A 14,882-nucleotide genomic window follows, 5' to 3' on the forward strand; every position below is an offset into this window, starting at 1 on the left:
AATGAACATGCTGTCAAAATATTTCTAGTCATCAATATTGCCAGATGCGATTTTGATGCCTATTTACACGGCATCAATAACATCTTCAAAAGTTTTGTTCAATAAATTTTGAAGAAATTTAGCTGTTCACACGAGTTTGAAGCATTTTGAAGAAAAATTTTGAAGAGACCTTCAATCCTGTAAATGAAGCTTTAGTAAAATGTGTATTGACTTAAACTCTGAACAAAAACAAAAAAAAATTATATTATTGTATTTTTAAATGAGTAGTAAAACTTAATAACAAACTGGCTGTTGAAGTAGATTCTGTAGCTGGTTTTCTATTCCACTCTCAAATTCCATCATGATATGGATCATGGTGTGTACGTTCGATCCCTACGTAAAGGGAGGTCGCCCCCTCGGTCGGCAGGTGTGGGAAAGAGAGGCATGGGAACAATGTGAAGCTCTAGAAAAAATATATTTTTTAATTTGTTGAAAATTTACCAATCGCCATGCGTAACATTTTATGGAATTTATTTTTCATTTTATTTGAAATTGATATATGAATTCCATATTAAGAAGGGTTGCCATATCAATTTCTCAAATGAGACTACCTTGTATAGTTATGCCATGGTGAATAACATGAGTGCAGACGATATTTACCTCACCTTTAACGACAATGAACTTTCTCCTAATGATTTTCGGTTCCAGCACAAACATTCAGGAAATATGAAATTTCGAATGGAAACTAAAAATTTGTGGATTAATTTAATAAATTTTCAATTTTGTTTTGCGGTTTGTATTATTTGCTTGAAGATATGGATTCGACGTAGTTGGGTAATGCGGCCGTACACAACATTTTGCCATAGTGGGGAAGTTGAATATTTTTGTACGCCCCATCGGATTTTAGGTAACGTTGTAAGCTTTGACAGTCAATCGGATAGTCAGCTGAGCTAAGTCAAGGTATATTTAATAAGGTAGCCGCATCGGGCCAGCTGTTGGTGCAAATAAATGTCAAAAATGTTATTGTAATGTTGAACCAAAAAATTAAAAAACAAATGATGACTTGATCATAACCAGTGCGGACAAAGGTGGGAAAACAGTAGCCATGTACAAAAATGAATATCAAACGAAAATGGCAGCAATTTTGGGAGATATATGCACATACCGACGCTTAAAGAGAGATCCGACGAACATATTACAAAACAAAAACAATTCTCTAGTGGAAAAATTATTTAAATTAAAGATAATTAATGAAACCGAAAAATATAAAATGACGAATAAGACATCAACTGCGCCAAGATTTTATGGGTTACCCAAAATTCACAAGGATGGTACCCCTTTGAGACCTATATGCTCCACAATTAACTCCCCAGCTATCGATCTTTGTAAATATATGGTCAACATATTGAAGAACCTGACAAAGAATTCGCAATATAACGTAAAAGACGCAAAAGATTTTAAAACAAGAATTGAGCACATAAAGATCAACCCCGACGAAATCTTAATTTCATTTGACGTTGTATCACTTTTCCCTAGCATACCAGTAAATTTTGCTCTCAACACCATAGAAGATAAGTGGGATACAATTAAAACATATACATCTATGACAAAAGAATTGTTCATGGAAATTCTGACGCTATGTATAAAGGACACAAGATATTTCATATATGACGACAAAATATTTAAACAAAATAAAGGTATGCCTATGGGCTCTCCAGCCTCCCCTGTCATAGCTGACATAGTTATGGAGAAATTGCTGGACCCCATCTCAAACTAGACTGGTACCAGAAACCTACAGCGTCGAGACGACTGATTAACTTCACATCTAGACATCCGAGAAGAACAATAATCAACACTGCATCCAATTTCATAAATAGGGTTTTAGACATAAGCCATCCAGACTATCACAACAAAAACATTAATATAATTAAGAAGATCCTGAAGAAAAATGATTTTCCGGACAAAACTATTGACAATCTCATGATACGAGCAAGAAAAGGAAAGACAAAGAAAACAAGCGACAACAGCGAGAAAATTTACAAAACTATGACATATACACGTGGGTTTTCAGAAAGATTAAAACATTCTAACATTTACGACAACACAAAATTTGAGCTGGCATTTAAAACTACAAACACGCTGAATAATCTTTTCAGCAAATTAAAAAGTAAAATACAAGACGAGGAGAAATCCAACGTAGTATACCGCATTAAATATAAGGGAGACAAGTCCAACGTATGCCAAAAGGTATATGTTGGCACTACTAAGACAAAATTAAAGACAAGAATATCCGCACATAAATCGGATCAAAAAGCTCTGTACAAACCCATAGAGCAAAAAACAGCCCTTGCAGCACACTGCACAAAAACAGGACATACCCCAGATTTTAATGACATAAAAATTCTAACTCAAGAAAGTAATTATCAAAAAAGGTTTACTCTTGAGATGTTTCACATAATCAACACTCCACTTGACACTCGACTCAATTATAAAACCGACACAGACAACTGCGCTCAAATCTATAGACACACAGTAAACAAATACAAATCTGGTAGACTTTAGTTGAAGTAAGAACGTTGACTTAAAGACAACATAACTTTCTTCAAGTAAGTTTATTTACATATTGTTATTGTTGTTTCAAAATTCTGTTAAAATATATGTAATTGTAGTTCCCTGAGGATGATTGGAGAATCCAATCGAAATATTGGAAACAATAAACATTAAAAATCAAAATTAAAAACGATTTTTACTTTTAAAAAGCCTACAGCCGAACTAATACAACAAAGATAAAAAAAAAACAAAATTATAAATGAAAATCTCCGAATTTCGAAGAGCTTGTTTGGCAATTCTTTTATTAACATTTTCTACAAGAATTTGTGTAAAAAATATTGTCAATCTGTTTGTTTTGGCAAAATATGTTTGACATATCAAAATACAACAACCGATGTTTGTTGTAGAAATTCGCCGATGCGGCTCCCTTGTATACCTACCTTGAGCTAAATGGAATACCATGGTATAATAATAAAAGGTAACAGCAAGTGTTGTTGTACAAAAAACTATACAACAACCACATGGAAATTTGTTGTTGTAAGTTCTACTAGTGTCAACTCATTTGACAGAAAAATGTAAACAAACAAACAAATTATCATCAAATTATTTTTATTTTGAAAATGGAATATTTTCGAATCCTCAAAATAAAAATTGAATAACATGAATGAAAATCTATCAAATTTATATTTCTATCTATTATTTTTATTTTGAAAATGGAATATTTTCGAATCCTCAAAATAAAAATTGAATAACATGAATGAAAATCTATCAAATTTATATTTCTATCGCTTCCACATCTTTCCTTTAATTGAGCCATTGTCATATATATGGGTAACACATATGACAATGCTGGGAATAGTGAGTTATTCCTTCAAGAAAGATTTGCTTCCTCAAACTTTCCCAGCAGGCAGATTGAGTAAATTGAATACGGAGCACATTAATAAAGAACAATTTCAAATTGTATGCGTTCCCAATATTCCTGTTGGGTGATTTTTAAAAACATAATTTGTCAAATTCATATTGACACTAGTATTACGTTGGAATCAAATCAGCTGGGATTTGCTGTTACCTTTTATAATTGTACCATGATGGAATACCTACCCATGGATAACATTTTACAGTGGTGATTTTTGTGTGTCGGTGGTCATTTTACAGTGAATATCGTAACGAATAATCATTTTATAGCGGCTAGTGTTTTCAGGGATCCTGGATTATAGGCAATTGAGATGGCGCAGTCAATGTCAATGAAACAAATTGGTGCCCGGCATATGAGCTGTGCCGTGGACATAATGGAATGGAGTAATAAAATGGATTTAATAGCATATGGCACCGAAAAGGGTAATAAGTGACGATATGACATACGCCGATGTATCTCTATATTCTTCCTAATTTAAACAGGAGAAGTGGTTATTCAGAGATTGAACTGGCAAAAGATAGTTACCTTTCCGTCCCCAGGTGAGGACATAAAAGTAAAGGGGCTCAGCTGGCAGCATGATGAGACAGTAGTTGCTGTAGGTATGTTTGTGAATTGGCGCTTTTAAAACTTTTAAATCTCATTCAAAGTGTCATGTTGTTTTTGTTTTTTCTTTGAATTCAAAGGATACAGCAATGGCCAGGTTTCTTTGCTAGACGTAGAACGAGAAGAATGCATTTCAAATCTAAATTACGATGATGAAATTAAAAATGTTTATTTCAGCAAGCCCATCAACACACCTGACTTTCGTCAATTGTATCGAAATAAAACAGAGGTATTTGGCCTGTTTCTGTACTGTAAGAATCTACGAATAGTTTCTTGCAGTAAGGGAACAGATAAATATTATATGCATGTATAAAAAATACTAACAAATTGAAATTTCATTTTTAGATCACTCACGATTTTTTTCTCCCGTCCTTACCACAACTTAATAGCTTGGGAGTTTCTTCAAAAGTACAAGAACACAAATCTTTTGCTAAGGGAACTCCTAGCTTCTTGGTTGTACTTCTTAAAAGTGGAAAAGTTCACCTGCTACTTTTAGGGGCACTAAAGGCCGGTTGTATAGATCTATCGAAACATGTACTGTTCGCCGAAGAATTGGAAGTGTATGATGTTCGCCTTAGTGGAGATTTCGATGCGATGTATGCCTTGGTGCGATATGGAAACCAGTTAAACGTATTGCATTTTCGTAATCCAGTCTTTAGCGAATATATGTCACCTATGATGAAGTTAGCACAGTACTGCGCTAACATACTGGAAACAAAGAAGTATGCCGAACTTATAGCTCTATTTTTATTATGAAGCGACATTGAATGCGTTTTTAACTTATAGCTATATTAACAATACACTTCAATGCATGTTGGAAGCGTGGGAGACTGTCCTATTGGAAATGGACAATAAGCTTACAAATTATGCCAATAAACAAATAGAGGGATTTCTGTCCGCTGATTTTATGGAGTTGCTAGTATTTGGTTACGCTACCAATGAAATCGAAGAATTTCTCACACAGTAAGTATATATATTAGTACATGTACTGTACATGTTAGTGAAAAGAAGGAAATTATATGGTATATTAATCTAAAGAGTTTCTTTACTTCCAGAGATCTTACGGAGAAGGGAGTTAAAAAGCTTCAGAACTCCGTAGAACTTAGCTATTCCACAATACAAAGCTTGGTTTCTAAGCCTTTGCAAATGGCTACAATAAATATGTTTTATTTTTTAAATACCATAAAAGGCTTAGCAAGGGTGCTACATTACTTTGAAGTAAGTTTTTACTAATTACTAAAAAACATATTTTAGTATTATATATTAGTCGAATCTCTTTAAAACAGCCCTTGTTAATACAAACATCTACTGAGACTGCTGTTCGCCAGTGCGGAGCATTTCTAATGAAAATTATGGAAACTCAACAAGTGATTGATCAATCGGTTAATGACATGAAACTGTTCTTCTCATGGCTCTGCGTGGTTATAGTACGTCTACACCAACAGGACGTTACCGAAGACATGGCCCAATTGTCTATGGAGGATACAATATATTTGGCCGAATATTTAAATAGTTTTGAGGATAGTGTTGTTGAGAACAGTAAGGTATTTTCGAATTACAACGAACGAATATATGCCAAAAAAGTCTCTTTTCAGGCGACGGTTCAGTAACTAAAAGAAAGTTTAATTTAGAAAAGGTGGGACAGTACCTAGAGGATAAACCCCTGCAACAAGTATTGAAGACTGATATGCATCACATGTGGCAGAAACTGCTGGATGAACATGAATGTCTACGTAATTCCACGTTACTCTATCCGCACGAAAAGAACCTATCTCTGATACAACAGAGGGATAAACTGTTTGCTGCTATCGATTTGGTATTTGAGAAACCGAATGAGAGCATTAGTGCGGGTTTTGAGCTTGATGGAACCTTTGTGTGCCGACAGCTAACCAAAAGTCCAGAAGATAATTATGAATTTATTAAAATGTCGTACTTTGTGTGCGAATCAAAAAAACTTGATCTCGTAGCAGTTACCATCGGCTGGCAAGAGTGTTTAATTTTGGGATTCGATAGCAAATTCACACAAATGCAAATGTTCCGCTTGCAAAGCCTTCCTGGTCCCTTTACAAAGGAATTGTCGAGTGATTTGGAGAGTTTGTCTTTTGCTGATTTACAGTTTTACAATGATGGTGTAATCTCCCTACTGCTCGTAAACAAAGGCGAGGAAAAATCGCAAAGTTATTTCGTGCAATTTCCTCTCGATCAAGCCAAAACTAATAGCTCCCTGCATACATTGCCTCAAGAATATCTGAATGTGAGTGACTTTTCAGCAGTACACAGTATTTTTGATATAATTGATAGTAGCTGTTTTAAGGGAATGGATAGTCTATGTTCGCACCTATCCGTTTCTGGATGTAGAAAGGTTTGTTGGGAATCTTTTAGAAGACGCTTGACCGTGAATTACTTATTCATATTGCCTACTTTTCAGGTGGCTTCATTACTATCGGATAAACGAAAGAAAATGATTATATTTGAGATGGAAATTGAAGATGATGACGACGAAATAGAAATGTCACAAAACTCAATGCTGGACATTAGTAAGGAGTCAGCCGTTTCATAATTACATACCTACTACTTACCTTGTTTTAATGAAAATAACATCGATAATAAGCATTTCAAATGCTGTACCGAATTTCAATGCCATGTGTTTTCATTATGAACGTCTATGTATTATAAAAAATTGAGTGTTCTATTTTCCGTCACAGCAATTAAAATAAAACTAGTGGAATTTTTTGAAATGCTATACAAATGCACTTCAAGCTGAATGGTGGCAATCGTTGCTTATACTAAAACTTAAGTAAAACAAAAAAAAATATATAAATTAGTTTTGTTCATATATGTAAGCGTCATCAGAATCTTCGTCACTGGATAAATCCCGCCTTCTTCGCTCTTTGCGTTTATTCCTCTTTTTGCCTTTCCCTGAAAACTCGTCAGCTAAATCCTCGGCAGTGACAGGGGAAGAAATGTTATCTGGCTTAGCAACTTCCTTTGGCTTATTTTCTACTATCGCTTCTTCAGGTGGAACTTGTTCTGTATTTACTTCATTGGCTACAGACTCCTCTGATTTTTTCTGTGACTTCACCAACTCGCATAGGTACTTGTATCGAACTAAACATTCTTCCTTTGTTTTACCAGGTACACTATTGGCAATTTTCTGCCATCTATCACTACCAGCACTTTTTCTATATTTAACAATAGCTGCCTCTAAAGCTTTTTGCTGTTCCTGTGACCAGTTTGTTTCTGGAATGATTATACTTTTGTCCTGTTTGGTTTTTTCTTTTTTAACGATTTGTTGCGTCTCCTGAACGATTGTTTCAGCAACGCTATCAGTCTGGCCGGGTAGTCGATATCCGTTTTCCTTCATTTTGGCAGCCATGAATGTAACTTCTTGCACGGTTCGATTCATTGCTTCGCTGATTACAACCCAACGATTGCTCATGCCGGCGGGGTATTTTTTTACAAGACGTATAAGTTCTGTTAAATCTTCATCCGTCCAAAAACCACCACTTAGAGTAGTCTGGAAATAATATAAATGATAATAATTAATAAAAATGGTAGAAGAACGTCCCAATTTAATGAAGTCAAATTATAAATTTGCAATAAATAATAACATAATTTTTCCATTGCAATATCAACCAAACATGTATATACCTTTTGAGTGACTGGTTTCACTGCATCATTGTCTGTCAATTCCCTTGCCTGTATTTGGGAAAATCCCTTTAATTCCTCGTCTGTTTTTTCGGGAGCTTTCATATTTTGTTTCCGCCTGCGTAAGTTTTCCTTCTGTTCTTTTCTTAGGCGCACGAGCTCTTCTGCTTCCCTCTCTTGCTCTTCCAAACGTTTGGCCTCTTCTATTTCCCTATTATAATAAAAAAGTATATAAATGTATACATGTAACTGAAGATACTATGATGTAATAATCGTACTGTCTTCTTTTTTCCAGAGCCATCTCCTTTAATTCATTTGCTTTATTAAACGTTTCCTTTATAGTCATTGGCAAATTCCACAAAAACATAGGAATTTGTACCGGTAAGGTATTCTGTAAAGAATATAACGCAGAATTAAAAAAAGAAGAAAAAAAACAAAGTTAATTTAAAACGCCTAACACTTACTTTTAATGAAGGTGTCGGTATCTCATTCAATATGGTATCCATATCAATGTTTTTGTTCTTTTTCTGTAACTTCTTCAGTTTTGATCCTAGCACTTGTTCGGCAGTATATCTTTTTTCCAAATAAGCAGCCCATGCAAACAGATATTGGCCGACTGTGATAATAAGGAATAGAATACCTGCTCCCTCGTACAAACCAATTTTACGCATTCGGCGGTAATAGTACAGCGCTGACTTCCAGTTAGGAAGCCCTTCTTTTAGAACTTTATCATATTTTTCACGCTTTGTCGGCTCCTTTAAGACTTCATATATGGAAACCAAATTTCTAAACTGAATATTCGCGTCTTCAGAAGGGTTTTTGTCAGGATGGAGCTGTATGGAAAGGCCACGGAATGCTCTTTTGATCTCTTGACTGGTTGCATTCTGGAATGGATAAAACGTTTAATTATTCTTATGGAAATAAAAAAGTTTGCTTACTTGGCCGATTCCCATGAACTCGTAAAAGTTTGTTTTTATTTCTTCGACTAAATCGAAAATTTCTAGTTCCTCGGTATCCCAGCCATGAACTCCAGTTAAGCACAGCAGGCCAAGAATTAGAATTGTTCCGTGGTACTTCATAATGTCCACAGATTTCCACGTCAATATTATAGTTCAGGAACCACCAGTTCAAAGAAATGACTCCGTGAAATGAACGATCGGAACAATATTTAATACGCACTAGTTCTTTCAGTTCATTCAAAAGCAACAGGGATGCGTAAGTCGAATTTTTATATTGAAAGTCGAAAAGGTTCCGTACAATGATCGCGTTACGCGTTTTGTCATTTCTCGTCAGGGCACGCAGAAAGTTAAAATATGTTTATCTCCGATGTACAGTGCACATCAACTTCAAGCGGTGATGTTATTATCTCCTTGTGGTTGTTGTATTATCGATAACAAATAACACAACAATAAAAGATAAAAATTATATTGTTTTTAATTTTTAAATTCAGTGCGTTGCGTTCTGAAATACCCACCTTGTCACTTTTATAGGGTTTGTTGAACGTCCGCATTAACCAAATACGCAAGGACCTTATTTACTTTACCGAAAAATATTTACATTTATAGAAAAACAAAATTTTCAATGACTGGAATTCTATTTCAAAAAAAAAAAAAAATAATAATAAAACAAGCATTGTCAATGTTGAAATTTGGTCTGTTCCCGTACTGCAAGAATCTACAACTTTTTACTATAACGAATTTTCCTTCATGATATCGAAGAAAATAATAAGATCTAGTAGATTCTTGCAGTAAGGGAACAGACCTATTATTAACTTAATATTTTTATACGCAATGCCATGGCATAATTACACAAGGTAGTCGCATGCAGAAATATGATTCCAATTTTTTCATAATTTTACATTTGACAACATTCAGCATTCAAAATTTAAATGAATTTAATTTATTGAAAATATCCCAATCGACAAACATACCAATTTTATGGAATTTATTTTTCATATTAAAATTGGTAGATGAGTTCCATATTTAAAAGGGTTATTATTATTTGTTGAGGTTCCATCGATTATGTTATCGATAAGTCTACTTATCGGTACCTCAACTATTACCTATCGTCATCAGAGAATACCAATCGCTAAATAAGAAAGAAGAAGCAGAAAGCTAGAATACTTTGCCGCAAACACTATAAAGAATTGTTGTTTAAATAAAGAAAACATAATTCAGACCGCCAGCGTCTAAATATTTAAATAAGTGTTTTATTTTTACAAACCACCACCAGTTCCTAATTAGCAACACGTAAGTATCGCCTGTATACTTGTTGTGTTGTCTAATATTCATATTTATTGTTGTTCGTCTTTGTGCAACAAATACTTTCGGCTCTAAAGCTACTCTGTAGATTTAGAACCCCTACAAGTCCATACGCCTGTATCGGAACTTGTACATTATTAATTTCTCAAATGAGACTACATTCCATATTTATGCCATGTGTTTCATGATACAATATCAAAATAGAATTCACAAACATTTGATTTGCTGTTTAATTAGAACAGCGTACATAGTTTTCTCTATCACTTAACACATAAAGCCATACAAATAAAATTGTTTCTTAAATAAATTTATCGAAAAAAAATTTGCGAATCAGATTTTGTCTACTAATCTAGGAAACACCTCAAACAACAATTATTTGCTATACATATTTCAAAAAACTAATGTTTTTCTTGATATTGCCATACAATACAATTCATACAAACAGCGTTGTATTCGTCGTAGTACATGGCAACGCCATTACAGTAATTTCATTTCCTATACTAGTGGGGTTGAAGTAGCAAATAATTGACGAAACAAAGAATAGAAAAATGAGAAAAATCAAGTTTGCTTTAGTCATTGTGTGAGAGCACGATTTGAAGAAAACCCCCTTTTGTTACGATTATTCAATAAAAATATTTTAACGCAAAATCATGTTAACGCACTTGAAATTATTGTCGAATTAAGTGAACATGTGAAACCAAATATCTTAAATAATCCGTCGACTATAAAAAATCTTGCGTCAAGGTGGTGGATGTTCCTTTGATACAGATAAAATTGATATAATTCAGAATGTTTGTTGTCGAAAGATGATGGCATTCGTGGTCTCAAAATCCAAAAAAATGTAAAAAATAGCAAATAACCTGTCTCGATATTGGACAATAGTTTCAACAACATGAAATATGTGTCGTTATAAACACGAATTCGCACGCGTTTATGTTTAAAGCGAAGACAATTGGAAAAAAGTTTTGCATACTGTTGGGCGTCGTTACTCAGTCATACGCAGACGACAGGAAAATAACATAACATTACCCCTACGACAATTGCTTCATACCTTTCTACACACATACACAGGCGTCTCGCGGACAGACAATTGGTCTCCTGTTTTTTGCGCATTTACGTTTTAACAATTGTTACAAAGTGAAAGAGAAGGCCCTTTGAGGAATTAAACAAATTGTTGCAGTAAATTACAATAGAAAGCTAACCAAGTGACGCAGCTTCCTTTAGGCGTATTTTCTAAAAATTAAAACAGAACAACAAATGACAACAGACACTCACGGCACAATACCTGTGTATGCATGTATGTATATAGTACATGTAATAATTAAGAACACAAACATTTTATTCCATACTCTCACCTCCACACACACATACACACTCTTGTCCACATATTTGCACGTGGACATGTATATACTACATGCATACATACAAACATAAATACAAATTGACTAAAGGCTGCGCTGTGTGTGCTTGTTGTGCACATTACAACTGAACTATTCAAAAGCAAAGCAAAGGAAACACAATAAAAATATAAACAAATAAAAATGAGAAATATGAAAACAGCAGTTGTGTGTGCGATGTGTTTGTGTGCAAAAGGATAAATGCATGAAATTGCATTGTGCTCTGATTCCAAGGACAGCGAACGGACCAACGTCGTGCTGTTATTGCCACTGTAAAGGCAGCATTGCTCTATGTCAGTGTCAGCAATCTGAATAAAGACATCCAACCCATCAACCATCCCCACAAACTGCCTTGCATACATCAGAGCTGAGCAGAGGACACTTCAACGCACACACACACTATCTTGTATGGAAGACGTAGCCATAATAAAAACAATAACGATACACCATCTACCAAAGAAGGCAATAAAAAATACAAACCTAGAGGACATCATTGTTATTGTCACAGCTTTCCGCTGCATTGAAAATGCTATTGTTTTTAGCTCTCATGTTTGGCATTTCAATACAAATGTCTAAATTTGTAAGTATATAATAGTACAAATGTATAATGTTATGTGTGTATTTGTAGCAATATTTATTCACATCGGGCTATTTAAGAATTTAAGATCATTTATTAGGGTGCATGTTTTAATTACTACGCATATGCGTATGTACAACCGAATAACTAAAATATCCGGTTATAAATATTTAGAGGGCAAAAACGCATTATGTCGATTTATTCGTTAAATCTTTAAATTAAAAATTAAATCAACTCATCTCAATTTTATGGAAAACCTATGCGAATAGGACACAATTTTTGCATCAAAATATCAAAACTGCAACACTTTATATATGTCGTCGTATATGTTTTATTTTTTTCCACAAAAAGTTACAAAATAGAGTTGGTGCTATGGAGAACATTTGGTCTGTTCCAGTACTTTTTAATAGTAAATCTAGTAAAAGGGAAACATTTCAAAATTGCTCTCAGAATACAAAATAATTTGAAAAGTTAGGGAACGCAAATCTGGTAAATATGCCAAAATTAGATGGCAATACTTCAAAATCAACATAACAGCAAATCACTGTTTACCATTTTTACTCGGCCAAATTTCTCAAGTAAAAAGTTTACAAAGATAACGCCATTTTGTTTTGTGCTCTCTTAAATTTAATTTCATGTTTTACCAGTTTTGTGGGTTGAGGAACGGTTTTCGAGTAAAAAGTTGCAAAACATGTAAAATGAGTAGATTCTTTTAGGTTCTGGAACGGAACAATTGTTTGGCATGCAGATAATAAATAAATAGTTTTGGTATTCATCAAGGTGTATTTAAAGTGTATGCATCAGCTACAACAACTAACATTTTACAAAAACAACATTGCTGTTATAGAAATTAAATTGTCATGTTGACAATTAGTTTTTGGGAAAAATAAACAAAAACAATTTGATGAATAATTTGTATATTTTTGGCAATTTTAGGTTAGGTTAGTATATTTTTGGCAATTTTAGGTTAGGGAGTAAAGTTGTAGCCTTTGGTTCCTGGTGATGTTGCTTATATTGTAAATTACAATTTTTTTTCGAAGAATTGCCTTCAAATTTCGCCTCCTTAATGAATGTTTGGAGGACATAAATCCCCGGCCAAAGACTAAATCAAGGAAATTGTGTTGCCCTTGTGCAATCTGGCTATAGGAGTATATCCAAGACTTCCACCTTTGGATTGATTTTTGGAGATTCCAATATAGGCTACGTATGTGTAGCTAGGATTTATGAACAGATTTCAACACGGGATACAAAACATAAACTATTTGGATCAAATCAGCGAACGGTTTTAAAACTGATTTAAGCCCTTTTCGTCCGTCTCTATGAACATATTTTTTTATCAAAATCCTAAATTTAAAGACAATTTTGTAAATCGTAATTAATTGTTAAAAATGTTTTTGACAATTTACTTTACAAACAATAAAGAAAAAAGTCTAAAACCATATGATTGTCACTTACACCCTATTTAATACACCTTGGGTATTCATAAGTCAAAGGCAAGGACTTTTCAAAAAATCTTTTGATTTAATTCGAATCTAAACTAATTCAAAATTTCACTACAAAATTTCAAGTGAAAATCTCAATAACTCTTGGAGATTTATTGTGTCAGCATCAAGTGACAGCAAGAGTGATTCTCAAACTATAAACGCATTTTTCTCGAAGAAGTGTTTTCACGAATGGCGGACACAATAACTCAAAAAGTAATTATCCAATCGGTTCCAAATTTTAACACGTTTCTCTGGGATTGTATAGCTCTCGTATGAACAAGGATAAAGCCAATCGGTGAAGAACTTCCTTATTTTTAAACTTAGTTTGTGGCCAAAAATAGGCGAATTTCCAGAAATATTTTTTTCAAAGGTCCGACATTTTGTTAATTTTTGATCGAAGTGAATAATCCTTGTTCATACGAGAGCCAGATCCACCCTAAGAATTTCCGATGTTCCAGTGAGGAGTTGTCCCGCCCGCCATAAAAAAAGGTTTTTTTAATAACCAAAAACAACAACAACCTAATTTCTCTTATAAATCGTCAATTGTATATGGATAAGTGTAACAGCCTGTTTTTGTAATTTGTTCCGGTAGTCACACGTATCGTTCGTATTAAAACGTATATGTCGAAAATTTGGTTTTTGTAATAATTGTAAAAGCTTTCGTCTAGAAACGATTGAGCTTTTTCATTCGTTTTTAACCATTAGTGCCAAAGTGTTTCTTTTGGTATCTTGTTGCAAATTTTCCAATAGAATTATTGCAAAATGTGGGTAACTCTGTTTATTGTTTACAAACAGTTTTTTTTTACATAAAAAGTGTCAAAATAGAAAATTCAAAATGTTTGGTACGATTGCAATTAATTTTAATTATAAAGAAAAGCAAAATATTCCCCAAAGGAGAATACCTATGGCATTTAATGATACAGCAACATTATTCCACTTGTTATCCACTTCAAATTTATTGGATCCGAAAACAGGACGGCCAGTTGCTAATTGTGGGTAAAGTTCCATGAGATCAACCAATTTTTGGAATTGGGCAATCGTTGTCCTTTTGTTGCTAGGGGTTCAAACAATTCAATATAATTTTTTACATTTCATAGGGATATATAATTTTTTACAAACCATTTCTTCTTATATATTTCATCAGTATTTTCCATATTTGTTACGTTCTTTTCACTAACAACACACAAATTGTAATGAACAAATAGTTTTCTTTATTATTATTTTTTAAACGAATGGTATTTTCTCTTCGTTTGTTTTTGACATTTTTGTTCGTAAATAACGCACCGTTTTGTATAACAAAAACCAAAAAAATACGAATACCAAAAGCTCTTTCCTATTTCTCACTCACTACAACCGGTAATTTGTTTGCGAAAACCAAAATGAGTAATCGTTCGTTTTTTCGACGAACGAATGGACATTTTACATTTACAAAAACAGGCTGTAAGTTACAAATCATAACATGCATTC

The 14,882-nt window shown here is 33.7% G+C and overlaps 3 protein-coding genes across 3 annotated transcripts in view; 2 read left to right on the forward strand and 1 right to left on the reverse strand.

Moving 5' to 3' along the window:
• Positions 1–3,755: 3,755 nt before the first annotated feature.
• Positions 3,756–6,608, forward strand: LOC133337491 (anaphase-promoting complex subunit 4). Its single transcript, XM_061545711.1, has 9 exons — positions 3,756–3,867; positions 3,928–4,044; positions 4,129–4,277; positions 4,394–4,770; positions 4,835–5,011; positions 5,104–5,266; positions 5,335–5,587; positions 5,644–6,410; positions 6,477–6,608. The coding sequence occupies exons 1-9, from the start codon at positions 3,756–3,758 to the stop codon at positions 6,606–6,608; spliced, it is 2,247 nt and encodes a 748-aa protein (XP_061401695.1).
• Positions 6,609–6,854: 246 nt separating this feature from the next.
• Positions 6,855–8,775, reverse strand: LOC133337492 (uncharacterized protein F54F2.9). Its single transcript, XM_061545712.1, has 5 exons — positions 8,635–8,775; positions 8,161–8,580; positions 7,975–8,087; positions 7,700–7,907; positions 6,855–7,565 (listed from the first exon to the last, which is right to left on the reverse strand). The coding sequence occupies exons 1-5, from the start codon at positions 8,773–8,775 to the stop codon at positions 6,870–6,872; spliced, it is 1,578 nt and encodes a 525-aa protein (XP_061401696.1). The 3' UTR covers positions 6,855–6,869.
• Positions 8,776–11,874: 3,099 nt separating this feature from the next.
• LOC133337490 (uncharacterized) overlaps positions 11,875–14,882 on the forward strand; it is a 30,824-nt gene continuing 27,816 nt past the window's right edge. Inside the window, exon 1 of the mRNA XM_061545710.1 lies at positions 11,875–11,934. Within this exon, the coding sequence (XP_061401694.1) occupies positions 11,881–11,934 (54 nt within the window). The 5' untranslated portion in view covers positions 11,875–11,880. The remainder of the gene's footprint in view (positions 11,935–14,882) is intronic.

This window comes from Musca vetustissima, unplaced genomic scaffold (assembly GCF_032173495.1).
Source record: "Musca vetustissima isolate MV318-11 ecotype Yass unplaced genomic scaffold, APGP_CSIRO_Mvet_v1 utg32687, whole genome shotgun sequence".
Lineage (NCBI taxonomy): Eukaryota > Metazoa > Arthropoda > Insecta > Diptera > Muscidae > Musca > Musca vetustissima.